Here is a 13,742-nt window from a genome sequence, read left to right on the forward strand (position 1 = left end):
ATGGTTGCATAATTAAAAAAAAAAATACTGCCCCTACAAGAATTTTTGTCATCTACAATGTCCCTGCTACCTTGGCAAGGCTGGGGTTGCTGCCTCTGATAGAGTACTGTTCCTCTGCTGTCTCTGTCAAAATCCTACCCTGATCAAAAGCAAATAACCTCAGGAAGCCTTCACTAGTAATCCACTCCTGGACTATTCCTTATCTACAACTTTTGGCCCATAGGCCGCCTTTCCTGCTGTGGAGTTGGCCTGTATCATCTTACTCGGCTGCCCCTCTTCTGCCCCTCACTCCTTGGGTATATATAAACATTTCTCACTCACGAAATTGGATTGTCCATTCTTTCTTCATATTTGGGAAAGTTAAAAAAAACAACCCAAAATCAAAGTGCTCCTCCATCCTGTTTGGTTTTATGAAAATAGTGATAGAGCTTTATATTGAATTGTTTTCTTACAAAATGAAAATCTATTAAAAGTAAAATAGCTGCATAAAAATTATAAAAATGTCCACTTATAGGTAAAATTGGCACTGGGCTTCTCAAGCTTTGATGATTCTTCAGGGCCTGAATGTCATATTGAATCTGTTAACTGAGTATTTTCTCTGTACATCATCATTTATACCAGTATTCATGTCACAATTGCTTTTGTCTGCTGAACTAAAATACCGTATTTAGACATTTTACTAGTAGCTTTTCAGAAAAACAATAACTGAACTAAATGCTTCCAGTTGAAATTGATCCTTATTTTGTATTTGCATAGCAAATAATTAATAGTAAGCCACCACAGAAGTTACAATTGGACTTAATTTCTAAAGAAAGAAAATGTTTGCAGCTACTATTAGTAGTCTCTCTTTATAGGTCTTTCCTGTTCTATTGGCCTAATAACTGAGAAAACCTCTCCTGTACCGTTTAACACTCAGTTGATGAAATGAACATCTGTTGAAAATTGTCAACATTCTTCTTCAAATACCCGCAAGAATTTGTATCTCAATTTGAATTTTTTTCACATTATTTCAATTCTGACTATTGCCATCAATATTTTTAGATTATTTTACTTCGGAGCTCCGTCAGTATATTTTGGGAAATTATGGATCGTCACATTCCCATGCACGCATTACCTGAAGAAATCCAAAAGGTATGATATTATATTGTGTTATTACAACATACCATTAGAAACCTTTTAACAGGTAGATAATTCTAAAACCTGGGGAAGTAAATTCAGAGGTTTTGTATTTATTTTGGTCAGGGCATCTGGAATGAATTAATAGAGTGGGGAAGGGAATAATCCTAATGGTTAGAATTGTGGAATTCAATTCAGTAGTGTTTGACTTGCGAAAGACGACAGATAAACAATTCCAGCACAGTATTTGATCAGGTGTGTGTGGGCCTTGGGAAAAGAGGGCCCCAGAATGTCCCAATTGTATATTTAGATATTTTCCTAGCAGCTTTGTAGAAAAAGAAAAGTTTTTTCAAAAAAACTGAAATAAATGGGTCTGTTTAAAAATTTAAGTGATCCCTATTCTGCATTTGTAAAACAAATAATTAGTAGTAAACCACCACAGAAATTTCAATTAGTTTGTAGCTTTTTATGATGCTAAATTTTTAAGTCTCTCTCTCTATGAGGGTCTATTTCAATGTCACCTTGATTCTTGCACCAGGCACTGTTTTAAGTCCTTTCATGTATATATCAACTCATTTAATCTAGTTAACAGTTCTTCAGAGTTTCCATGCTACTCTCCTCCCTGTTAGCTCATATCTGTCCTCAGGCAAACGCATTTGTCCCATATTTAGTTTGGCAATGCATACATTGTTAATAGTATAATTTTAAAAATATCTCTTTGAAACTGATCAACAAATTGTGAATTAAAACCTTAGCTATCATCAGTCATTCCGGTTTTTCAGTAAATCTGCAGTCAACTCTTAACCAGCAGTCTGTTACTTTTTAATTTAAAAAATTGCAGTCAGCTCTCAGATATGCTTTTATCCTTTGTTCGTGTTGCTTTGGGCTACCTGTTAGCATTAACCATGCCATTGATTTAAGTTGATGCTTACTGTTACTGCATGTTCTTCAGATTTATGTAAACTGCAGCCTAGCAGGAACTGGAAGGGAAGTCCAATGACCAGAAAAGACCTTTTCAGCCACTGTGTTTAATTTGCTTCACCTTTTATGTTAGGTGTAAGAGAGAGACAGCACAGAGAGAGCTCAGCTATGCTATGCTTACCTAAGAAATGGTGCTTTTATGTGTGTGTAGACATGGAATGTCCTTCCTCTCTCCCTCAACTGAATTCCTTCCATATACCACCCTGTGTGGTAGAGGTTGAAAGAAACAAAACAAAACCATCTGCAAGAAGCAATACCTACACTTCAGATCCAGTCGTCTGTCAGGAAGAAGGTATATAAAGACCTGAAAAATAACTCTAAAGGACAGTGTGTGATTTAGATGCCATGTAAGACGGTAGCTTCTCTCCAAGAAAGGAGAAGGTAGGGTGAGGGATCCCCAAGTATTGTGACAGGCAAGGGAGGAGCTTTATGCAGGAGGTAGAACTGGGATTGGCCCTTAAAGGAGGAATATTTCTCTAGACAGATAGGCAATAGCGCATGCTAGACCAAAGGAACAGAAGCTTCCTGGTGAGAAAAAGCTGGTCAAGTTAGAGAATGTTTAGAATGTAAATATTTTGAATATATGAGAAAGCATGTATTTATTTTGACAAGGTTTTTATGAGAGCTGTAGAATGTTTTTTCTCATGTTTAAGGTACTTTATAAGTAAATTGTTTAAAAATGCTAAAACCAAGCATTTCATAAATCTGCAGTTATATTCTCAAAGCAGGAATGGCAAGCAGCTGTCCATACAGCGCAGAGAAGTGGTGACTCCAGGAGAAGGTCAGCTGCCTACGGCCCTGGCCAAGTATTCTGATTGTAGCCTTTGTCCTGCCGAATGTTTAGAATATAAAGTGCAGCTTTGCACTTCTTCAGACTCAAGTTAGATACATTTGTACAACAGATACCCAGTGCCTATATGTGCCAGACATTGTTCTGGGTACTTGGTTATAAAGCAACCAAAATGTGTACATGCACCCCACAGCTCATTAAAGCACGGTCTAAGAACAAGTCAGTTGTTTGTTTTCCATAACTTCTTACCTGTGTTTGATCCATCTAGATTGTCCATAATGTACTTGTTAAATTGCCTAGTGATCAGGCAGTATATCTATGTAGTCAGCTTGCATACATCATTCTATACAGAATCATGTTAAATAGATACAGGGCAGGGCAAAAGTCGGTTTACAGTTGTTGGTATGGAAGATAATACAATAATTAATAAACAATACAAGAGTAAACTCTGTGTTTTGCTTACTCACAACTGAAAACCGACTTTTGCCCCATCCTGTATATAGCTTATAATGGTAATAGGAATACTTTGGATTAGAATTACTTAATAATACTTTATTATTAAAATGAAGAAAACGAATCTTTTTTTTTTTCATAATGTCTTGGAAATTGTGCTCCATTTCTTTATTGGGTGGAAAAAGAACATGAGGTGGGTGGATCAGTGCCCACCGCTTGTTCTGTTAACTTTTTTTATGTTAATTTTTATGCTGGCTCTTCTTTCTAAGGAAGCCCTTGCTGTTTTCTTTTCTTTTTTTTTCTTTCTCTGTGTAGGCAAGGAAGGTTAGTATAGAAATCAGGGAAGAGAAGGTGAGGGGAGCCCTTCCTCTTTATTTCTTTCCATACTTTTGCTATGTGATATGGAAATGGGATGGTTGATAACTTACATGAAAGGTACTTGATAAAGGACATGAAAATGACTGCACTGCACTGTGCTATTAATAGGAAAATCGGTAGTAGTAGAAAAGTTGCAAGAACAAGTAGAGGTGGTGGGGCAGATGGCCACCAAAGGGAAAGTATAGAGAAGAATGCTGATGATAAGCTGTAATTAGAGAATCCGTTGCCTGACTAGAAGGCTAAAATTGTTAAATCAGCTGCTCCCTGGCCTCATCTTTTTAGGGAATCTTAGGGAAGCAAGAATAAGAATCTTTTGACTTTTGTTCTGAGATCTTTTTGCTTTTATCACAATTTCTGACTGAGCATAAAATATATCTCAAACTTCCATCTCCCCAAGTCACACAAAATGTAAAACAGGCCCGTGGGCTGGACAGCAAGACCACACTCATCCCCTTTGTCTGCTGCTAGACTCTACAGTTTACTTCTATATGTACTTAGATCATATCTTTACGTCTGTTCTCCCTCTAGATTGAGCTGACTCATACCTGTCTCTGACCTCCAAAAACCAGCAGCTTTGCTAGAATTTTTAGCTTTCTGAAAGCAGAATGCACTTGTACTGATAGTACAGTTCTGTGTTTAGGATTTTATTGCCACAATTTAAAATTAAAACACTTATAGATCAGCAAAGTAATAATTCTATATGTCTTCCCCTCCTGAATGTCAGCCTATTTTAGAGACATACGAACTCCCTCATTTTAGGAAAAAAGCAATGAACAACTTTTGTGTTTTTTTTTTCGCTTGGGAACATACACAGAAATCAAAACAACTGCAACAGATGAGTGGAAAAATCAGTTATTTTGCAAAAGTAAAGCTGATCTCTTTTTTTAAATGGTGACAAAATGAGCACTTGTAATAGGGTTTTAGCTCCAGAGAGGATATTTATTACCAGAGGACACAAAGTAAAATAAAGAGACCAGAGTTGTTTATTTTATAAAACAGAAGTGGTGGTGCAAGGGTTGGAGAGCACACTGTTCTTTCTGGGATAACAGTCCCTTTCTCTAGCAGTAACAGCTCATTTTGTCCTGTTTCAGTATAGTAATTTTAGTACTTTGAAACTTTGAAACTTATTCAGAATAACAGTTTTATATTTCCAAGCACAGGTTGTCATTGCCAGAAAAAATAAACCTAATTTTCCAGGTCATTTTGGGCCACTGTGGCTAGGGTCAGATTTTGTGTTGAGTTAAAGTAGAGGGGAAAAATAGAGAAAATGGTCACAGAAATGTTAACATTATTATCTGGGAAAAGTAATGATATGTGTATGTGGGTATGTATTTAAGCAATTGCAGTTTTAAAACCTAATGACAGAAGAAGTAGGAAGCTGTGTAATTCTTGGAGAGGTTATTCACTTAATATTGTTATCCAAGACAGTTCATTAGGAAAAAGTTTTTAAAAAAATGTTACTGTGAATCTTGAACAAAATCTGCATTTGTGAATTTGTAGTCCAAACTACTTTTGCTGGCTGGCCATAGAAGGCCATAGAGTTTACTTAGGTGAGGTTTCCTAGTGGAAAAGTAGGTATTGGAGGAAATATACTTTGGAAGTATATGTAGATAAACATATGTATAATTTATGTATGAAGCCAGCATTTCTTGAAATTGCTCAATAAAATTTGTTTATGGATTACTCTTTGGTATTTTAGTCCCAGATTGATTTATTTTTATTTTTATTATTTTCTTAGTAAATGTCTTATTTTGAGATCATTGTAGATTCATATGCATTTGTAAGAAATGACACCAAGAGATCCCATGTACTGTTACCCTGACTTACCCCAAAGGTAACATCTGGCAAAACTATACTATAGTATCACAACCAGGATATCAACATTGATAGAGTCAAGATATAAAAAAGTTCTGTTACAACAAGGATTCCTCCTGTTGAGCTTCTATAATTACGTTTACCTCAACCTCCCCATTCATACACCTCCACCACTTTATCCCTCACCCCTAATCTATGACCCCTGGCAACCACTGATCTGATCAACAATTTTGTCATTTTCAAGAATGTTATATAAATGGAATCATGCAAGATATAAACTTTTGGGATTAGTTTTTTCATTCAGCGGAATTCTCTGGAGCTTTATTCAGGTTGTTGCATGTATCAATAGTTTCTTTTTATTGCTGAGTAATATTACATAGTATAAATGTACTACAGTTTATTTAACCTGTTGAAGAACATCTGGGTTTTTTTCCAGTTTTTGGCTATTAGTTATAAAGCTGCTATAAATATTTGCTTATAGGTTTTTATGAGAACATATGTTTTCATTTTCCTGGGATAAATGCCCAAGAGTGCAATTGCTAGTTTGTACAGTAGTTACATGTTTAGTTTTTTAAGGTACTGCCAAACTTTTTCAGAGGCTGTACATTTCACATTCTCACCAGCAATGTATGAATGACCCAGTTTCTCTACATCTTTACCAGCATTTGATATTGTCATTAGTTGTTATTTTAGCCTTTTTGATAGGTGTGCAGTGATATCTCATTGTGGTTTTAATTTTCACTTTCCTAATGATGTGTTGAGTATCTTTTCATGTGCTTATTTGGCATCTGTATATCCTCTTAGGTGAAATATTTCTTCATGTCTTTTGACTGTTTTCTAATTGGATTTTTTTAAACTGTTGAGTTTTGAGAGTTCTTTATATAATCTAGATACTATCCTTTGTCAGATATGTGGTTTGCAAATATTTTCCCCCAGTCTGTAACTTATCCTTTCATTCTCTTCTCAGGGATTTTGTAGAGAAAAAGTTTTAAATTTTGATGAAATTTAGCTAATCAGTTTTTCTATTTATGGATCATGCTTTTGATATAAAGTATAAGAATGCTGCCTAGTATAGATCCTGAAGATTTTATCCTAGAAATTTTTTCTTCTAAAATCATAGTTTTATCTTTTATACTTAAGTCCATGACTCATTTTGAGTTAATTTGTATAGGGTGTAGGTTTAGGTTGAAGTTCTTTTCTTTAAACCTATGGATATCCAATTGTTCCAGCACTGTTTGTTGAAAAGGCTATCTCTTCATTAAATTGCTTTTGCACCTTTGCCAGAAAAATCCTTTTGGCATAGTTATGTAGATTTATTTCTGGGTTCGCTAGTCTATTCCATTGACTTTCCTTCTGCCAGTACTACACAGTCTTTATTACTGTAGACTTACAAGATGTCTTGAAATCAGGTAAAATGATTCCTCCCACTTTAGTCTTCTTTTTCAAGATTGTCTTAGCTCTTGTAGTTTCTTTGCCTTTCCCTATATATTTGAGAACAATCCTGTCTATATAAAAAAAAATCTGGCTGGAATTTTGATAGGACATTATATATACATTTGGGGAGAAATGATATTTTTAATATTTTGAGTCTTCCAACCCATAAACACAGTATGTCTGTCCACTTATTTAAATCTTTGATTTCTTACCATCTGTGTTTTTTAATTTTTAGCATACAAGTCCCGTGAACGTTTTGTTGGATTTGCACCTAAGTATTTAATTTTTTGAGGAATTATAATTGGTATTGTAATTTTAATTGCACTGTCCATGTATTCACTGGCAGTATATAGAACAATTGGTTTTTGTATGTTTATCTTGAATCATGGACCTTGCTGAACTTAATAGTTCTAGGAGTTTTATTGTGAATTCCTTGGGGTTTTCTATGTAAACAATCATGTCATCTCAAATAGGGTCAGTTTTGTTTCTTCCTTTCTGATATGTATGCCGTTTTTCCTCCTCTTGCCTTATTACTGTGGCTAGAATCTCCAGCATTGTGCTGCGTAAGAGCAGAGAGAGTGAGTACCTTTGCCCCGTTCCTTTTCTTAGGGGAATCATGTACTCCCTCACCACTGAGTGTGATGAAGGTGGGGGTTGTAGATGCCCCTTTACCAAATTGAGTGTTAAATTGGTAGTCCAGCAAGTTGACTTATTGATGAGGACGGGTCCTAATGGCCTTATGAAATGGTCAAGTGGTCTTTGCGACTCAAAAGATCCACTCTTCTGTCTCAAAATGTTTCTCCTAATTTGAATGAAATTCTCTAGCTAGACACTCATTGTTTTTGAGTAAAGTCATCTTTTTAATGCAGATCCTCTTGGAAGGGTTTACAGTTTATACGGCTTTACAGAGCATACAGCTGTTACTCTTACCTTTGTGGAATAGTTTACCTGTTCCTTTTCTCCTTAACCAATCATAATAAGCATGGGACAGGGTGGGCAAAAAAGGAGGAACAATTTTTGGAGCAGAGAATGCCTCAATTGGGCAGCAGGGGTTCCTGAGCGCCCTTTCTAGTTGAAGCACAGACAGGAGCTTTGTAAAGGACCCAAAGCCTAATTTAACCTTTAAAAGATTTTTGCATCATTTTAATATTGAATAACTGTAATTTAAGAAGTACAAATGCTGCAGTTGAGAAGTTTATTTTAAAATTTATTTTTAAATGGTTTCGCATTTGTTTAATATACTGCGTTTGCTAATGCCTCTTCCAGAGTACATTGAGAAAGCAGAGACATCCTGCTTATAATAGCTGTTTTGTCAAGAATGACAGCATGTCATTATTTTACTTACAAAACAAGGAGATGTTATAACACCAAGTTATAAGGATGAAGCACAAATTATATTGCACACCAAAAAACCAGATAACTTTTACTTACTTCATTTGGGAACATAATTATAGTATATCATATCTTTTCAAGTTTCACAGAAATGCCCAAAATAATTAGCCTGTATAGACAGACACTAAGAATTTGAAAGTGTTATTACGCTTTTTCTGTTGCAGTTTTACTTACAGAAAATTATTTACAATTTAATAGCATTGAAGACTTTTGTTCAATATACTTATTTAATATAGATCACTCAGTGATTCAGGTTGTACTAGATGAAGTCTGGAGACTTCTCATATGGACCTTTTATTTTGTAATTTGATTGTCTTGTTTCCTAGATCATAATGATATTATATTTTGGCTTTCTTTGCTGAACTTCCAGAAGACCTTTCCTATAAAATGTTTTACTTCACTTATTTTAGCTTCCCCCCCATAATTGCTAGGATGGAATAACATTCTAATAGCTTTCACAATTGTGAAGTTTATGCTCTTTGTGTTTTGTACATCAGCCTGCAAAGAAGCTTCACCCAGGCAAGAGTTTCCATTAGACTGGGGTTAGGGTGCTTTGCCCGAAGCAGGGCAAAAACTGTGATTAATAGGCAGAAGATTAAGGACGAAAGTGCTTTGGAATAAAGCAATATAATTTTCAAATTGATGAGAAGGGACCAAAACTCATGATGGGCAAAGGGATTGTAAGAAAATACCCATCTTCTCTGAATTAGTTTAGGTCTCTTGACATGGATGGATTATATTCCAGGGGACTGACAGTACCTTTGAATGGGATTGCAGAGCCACTCTTGGTGATCTTTGAGGACACACAAAGAGTAAGAGGATAACATACAAATGCCACTCCACATATAAAGTGACCATAAACTACAACCAGTGAACTCAATTTCAATTCCAGTCAAGATTCCAAATTTTTTATCAAAGGGAGATTTGTGAGGGTATATTAGAGAACCAATAAAATTGGGCCAATTTTGTGTTCATTAAGAGAACCAGCAGGTAGACCTTGCTGTATTCCATTTCGTGTAGAGTTACTAGATCCAGGAACTGTAGTAGGCATCAAATATATATGAACCTTTCAAAGGCATTTGATGAATTTCATTGTAATATTCCTGAAGACAATGTCAACAAATGTAGGCTGGTTACAAAGATAATTGGGTAGTTAGCCCTAAGGGTTTCGTAAATGTCTGGGTCTTCAACACTTAAGGGCTGGTTGGATCATTCCCAACTTAAGGCCTGGTTCTTCCAGGTGGGATGTCCAGTCCTTTTCTACCAGTCAGCCATGGATAGGGTGGATGGGGTTTTGGTCACATTACCACATAGAACAGCCAGGGCTGTGGCAGGTAGATCTCTAAAAAAGGTGGAAAGGAATGGGTTGGTATATTCAGTATAATGAAACTTGGTTTTGCACTGCAGTATTTTTAAACAGGGTCTTTATTTAACATAAAAGACAGTTACAGTACATAATAGTAACATAATTGCTACAAATGCAAGAGATCATTATAATCTAAGGTTGCATTAGAAGGTATTACTAACAATACTAACGAGATACTAGGATGTGGAAAGTTTGAGTACTCTTATTCACACTGAAGTATTCAATTCTGGGTACCATACTTTGAAACCGACGTAGAACCGAGGAACAAGTTCAGAGAAGATTATCTAGAATGAGGAAGAATGTCAAAACCATGTCATATGGGAAACAGCTGAAGGAATTGGAAGTGTTCACCTGGAGAGGATCAGATAGGGAGTGTTCCTGACTGATAGCTGTGTTCAAATATTAGAAAGAGCCTGTGGTGGTTCCACATGGTTACTAGGAGGTGTAGGACCAGTGGACGCTCCAGGCAGGCAGCTTTGGGGTCAGTGTGAGAAAAAATTTCCTGACAAACTTTAGAAGATGCAACAAGCTGCTTTACAAAGTAGTTTTCCATCATTTGGGATATTGAAATAGAGTCTGGGCAACAATTTGTCTAGGTTATAATAGACTCAGTGAAACCATCCAATGTTTCAACCAGGTTATCTTTATGATTTCTTTCAAATCTGTTGTTTTATAAATCTGTATTTTTGGTACCAGTGTCATTCATTGGCATTCAATGATGTAGTCATTCATTGGTTTTCCACAGTATTATATTTTGGTTTTGCATTTGAAAAATTTTTAAGTTAAATTTATTGTAGTATCATTGGTTAATAAGATTATAGAGGTTTCAAGTGTACAATTCTTTGATATATCAATTGTATATTGCATTGTGTGCCTACCACTCAAAGTCAAATAATCTTCCATCACCATATATTTGACCCCCTTTAACTTTTACTCTGCCCCTCAGCTCCCTGTTCTCTTGTAACCACCATGCTGTTGTCTGTGTCTATGGGTTTTTGTTTGTTTTTTTTGTTTGCTCATTTGTTGCTTTCAGTTTTATATCCCACATATGAGTGAAATCATATGGTTCTTAACTTTTTCTCACTTAATTTGCTTAGCATGATATTCTCAAGATCCATCCATGTTGTTGCAAATGGCAGTATTTCATCTTTCCTTATGGCTGAGTAGTAGTTCATTGTATATATTTTACCACATCTTTTTAATATAATCATCTATCGAAGGACACTTCTGTTGTTTCCATGTCTTGGCCACCGTGAATAATGCTGCAGTGAACATAGGGGTGCATATCTCTTTTTGAATAAGTGTTTTCAAAATTTTGGGGTAGATACCCAGAAGGGGGGTTGCTGGGTCATATGGTAACTGTATTCTTAATATTTTTTGTTTTTTTAAATCCTCACCCCAGGAGTGAGGATATTTTTTCCATTGATTTTTTTTTTTAGAGAGAGTGGAGAGGAGGGGGAGGGGGGAGAGAGAGGAAATGGGAGAGGAGAGGAGAGAGAAACATTGATGTGAGAGACATATCGATTGGTTGCCTCTGCTTGTACCCTGACAGAGGGCGGGGATCAAACCTGTAACCCAGGTATGTGTGCCCTTGACTGGAAATGGAACCCGAGACCCTCCAATACTCAGGCCGCTGCTCTAACCACTGATCAACACCGGCCAGGGTTGTATTCTTAATTTTTTGAGGAGTCTCATACTGCTTTCCATAGTGGCGGTACAGGTTTACATTCCCACCAGCAGTGAATGAGGGTTCCTTTTACTCCACAACCTCTCCAGCACTTATTATTACTTGTCTTGTTGATAATAGCCAGTCTGACATTTGAAATTTTTATTATTGAAGTTTAAATGTGCAAAATTTTACTTTATAAAAATTTATTATTAGTTTGCTTTAACCTACTCTTGTGTGATAGCACTGATAGACAGACATGGTGCCCTCACTCTTAGTTGGAGGAGCCATTTCTACAGTGTTAAGGGAGGTTACATTAAGAGTAAGTACTTTTCTAGTAATCCCAGTGTTGTTTTCATTTTAGTGCCCTGGAGCAAATATTTAATGAAGCTGTCTCTCTTTTTGTCCTTTGTGAATAGCAAGACAAGTAGAGGCTACTTGAAGAATATTTATGTACTTGAGACAGAAAAAATAATTACCTCTCTCTTGACTTTGCCAAAATTCTATTTTTCACTGCCTCAATGTTGTCCAGAGATATGTGAACATTATATCTGAAGAAAGTAAGAGGATTTAGCTGATGTACACATTGTAGATAAATATGGTACGAATGGCTACAGGCATGGGTATTGATTTTAAATAGACCTGGGTTTAATCCTAACTTCCCCATTTACCAGCTGGTTATTTAACGTCAGCGGCCTCCCTTTCCTCATCTATAAAATGAGTATAACCTTAACTCCCTGAGGAAAAGAACTAATTTAGGGAGAAGAGATTGGGTTCAAAGTGGTTTTCCTATTTATGGTTTTATGACAGAATGTAAAATTCTGTAAAAATCGTAAAATGTTAAAACTGAACAGGAACTAAGAGTTCAATGCCCTAATTTTATAAATGAGGAAAATAAGATCTGAAAAAGCCAAGAGGCACCTGCAAAATCACAGTGCAGTTGGCAGTGAAAAGCCAGTGCTTTCTTCCCACTCCATGGAAAACTTATCTTAAAATAAGAATTATAACGATGTTTTCATCATTTCTGTTTAATTGTATGGAAAAAAAATATTTTTAATATATCTTTAGTGATTTCAGAGAGAGGAAAGGGGGAGGAGGGAGAGAGAGAGAGAAACATCAATGATGAGAGAGTCATTGATGGGCTGCCTTCTGCACGCCCCCTACTGAGGATCAAGCCCACATCCTGGGCATGTGCCCTGACCACGAATCTAACCGCAATCTCCTGGATCATAGGTTGAACCTCAACCACTGAGCCATGCCCAGCTGGGCTGGAAAATATTTCAAGAGTAAGTTTTTCTTAGAGATACTGTGGAGAAATAATTACTCTGAAAGACCCTTTTCTAACTCCAAGATTTTGTGTCAGAGTCAATATCATACCAATTTAAAAAATTTTATCCAGATGTAAGCAATGTCATAATTATCACTCCATGATATGGAACAGTATACATTTACTTCATTTGACAACATAGTAGCAATAACATCTTCCATTGGACTTCATTTTTTCAGAATTTAAAAATATCATTTCAGTAATGCATATTCTGTTTTCTAGATGTCCCCTGATGAAAAAGTTTGTAAGTACTGTGGAGTCAGCTATTTAATTCTACACGAGTTTAAAGCTATGGAAGAAAAAGTGAAAGCGATGGAAAAAGAGATGAAATTTTATCAAGGAAGTGTAGAACGTGAAAAGATACTTCAAGAAAAGCTGCATTCTCTCAGCCAAGATTTTGAACAGTACAAAATTAACAATGACTCCAAAACAGAAAGGTGGGAATATGCTATTCTCTTCTGTTATTTGTTTAGTTTGAAAGAAAAGTACAGAAAATAGACTTTCAGTGTTCTTCTGGAATTTCTCTGTATCAGGTATAATTTATTCTTGAATACATTTCAGTTTGTTTCTTAATTATTAATAATTACTAATGTAATTATCAGTTATAGTTTGAGCATTCTTTGAGACATATATTTACTCTCTGAATAATTAGAAACCAGTTAATTCAGTAACTATAAGTCGAGATCCTGTTTAGTTTTATTTTTCCCCAGGTATATCTTAATTTTATCATTAGGAAGATTTGTCTGTCAAAAATCAGGTGAATTTTTGTAGTTTTTGATGCCTAACATTTGTTATAAATGGCCTTGAAGATTTAGATTTATAGGATAAGGTTTTCATGTTTTGAAAAGGATGCCAAGACATTAAAATTGGCATATGAATCTAAGTTACTGGAATTGGAAAAAAAATTAAATAATGGGTTCCTAATGCTATCAAATCTGATCAACAATTTAGTTTGCCTAAAGACACTTCAATGTACTTATAAAGGCACTTCTATGGAAGGGTTTTTTGCTGGAGTTTTATGGTG

General features: G+C 35.7%; 1 protein-coding gene across 1 annotated transcript in view; it reads left to right on the plus strand.

Moving 5' to 3' along the window:
- Positions 1-13,742, plus strand: part of LEKR1 (leucine, glutamate and lysine rich 1) — a gene marked incomplete at its 3' end in the record, with an annotated part of 107,301 nt that overhangs the window by 1,541 nt on the left and 92,018 nt on the right. Inside the window, exons 2-3 of the mRNA XM_081138832.1 lie at positions 1,042-1,131; positions 12,941-13,155. Coding sequence (XP_080994958.1) covers positions 1,084-1,131; positions 12,941-13,155 — 263 coding nt within the window. The 5' untranslated portion in view covers positions 1,042-1,083. The remainder of the gene's footprint in view (positions 1-1,041; positions 1,132-12,940; positions 13,156-13,742) is intronic.

Source organism: Miniopterus schreibersii, assembly GCF_964146895.1.
Source record: "Miniopterus schreibersii genome assembly, chromosome: 5".
Lineage (NCBI taxonomy): Eukaryota > Metazoa > Chordata > Mammalia > Chiroptera > Miniopteridae > Miniopterus > Miniopterus schreibersii.